The 939-nt window shown below is 33.3% G+C and overlaps 1 protein-coding gene across 2 annotated transcripts in view; it reads right to left on the bottom strand.

The window, feature by feature from the left end:
• LOC119588694 (tetraspanin-33-like) overlaps positions 1 to 939 on the bottom strand; it is an 11377-nt gene that overhangs the window by 2463 nt on the left and 7975 nt on the right. For both annotated transcript variants that reach the window (XM_037937331.1, XM_037937330.1), the window contains exons 4-6: positions 629 to 763; positions 411 to 455; positions 170 to 286 (exon numbers count right to left, since the gene is read on the bottom strand). In XM_037937331.1, the coding sequence (XP_037793259.1) occupies positions 170 to 286; positions 411 to 455; positions 629 to 763 (297 nt within the window). The remainder of the gene's footprint in view (positions 1 to 169; positions 287 to 410; positions 456 to 628; positions 764 to 939) is intronic.

Here is a 939-nt window from a genome sequence, read left to right as displayed (position 1 = left end):
ATATAAGTGCTTTTTAGGGCTGTTGGGCTGCGACACAACTTGACAAATTTGTTCACTACTAGGCCATTTTCACAAATGAGATGCTTTCGACCTTTGGAAATCTGCCATACTAAAGATAACACTTATTTCAATAAAACCATGTTATATTATCAAAACAAGAATACTGTACCTGGAACAAGGTGATCCCAAATATGACTCCAGCAGCCCAATAGAGGTTTGATTCTAAGAACTGAATGATAGATGTCACACAACCTCCAGTGTAAATGGTTTCTGAAGCTTCATGAGGCTAGACAGAATGGAAAAATGCAAGTATTACTTTGAATCTACACTGCATATAAGACATAATATGCATAATATGTATTTATACCACATGGTTCTTAAACTTTATTAGGAAACAAATAGTAACTTACTTTTTTATTTTGCATATCATACCCACACATAAAGTCAAAGTGCGTCTGCAAAGAAATAAAATATTATATCAGATATTAAAATAACTGATACACATAAATGATTATTTCAACTCTGAAATCTGCTCTCCAGTATTCTCCCTTAAACCATATGTAAACCAAAGCTATTCTGGAAAGGGGAAACATGCTGATTTCATGGACTTAAAATTAAGGATACATACCAAATTTTTTCTGTTCAAGCAACAGGAAGCTGGCACACCACATTTCTCAGCACTTGGGCTTGACTCTGAGCAGTTGAAGTATTCATTTGCATTCCAGTCTAAGTAACCTTCTACTGTGATACCACAACAACCGAACTGAAACAGGAACCAAGTTATTTTTGTAAACATGTAACTAAAAGTACACAAAATATTAATAAAAACATTTGTATAAAATATCCTGCATTTTCAATGATACTGGGAGGTCATGTATGCATAACCAGTTCACTTTAAGTTAACAATTTTGATTTACGCAGAGATTTCTTAAAAATTCA

The sequence above is a fragment of the Penaeus monodon genome, chromosome 24, assembly GCF_015228065.2.
Source record: "Penaeus monodon isolate SGIC_2016 chromosome 24, NSTDA_Pmon_1, whole genome shotgun sequence".
Taxonomy (NCBI): Eukaryota; Metazoa; Arthropoda; class Malacostraca; order Decapoda; family Penaeidae; genus Penaeus; species Penaeus monodon.
This window is presented reverse-complemented; position numbering and strand designations above follow the sequence as displayed.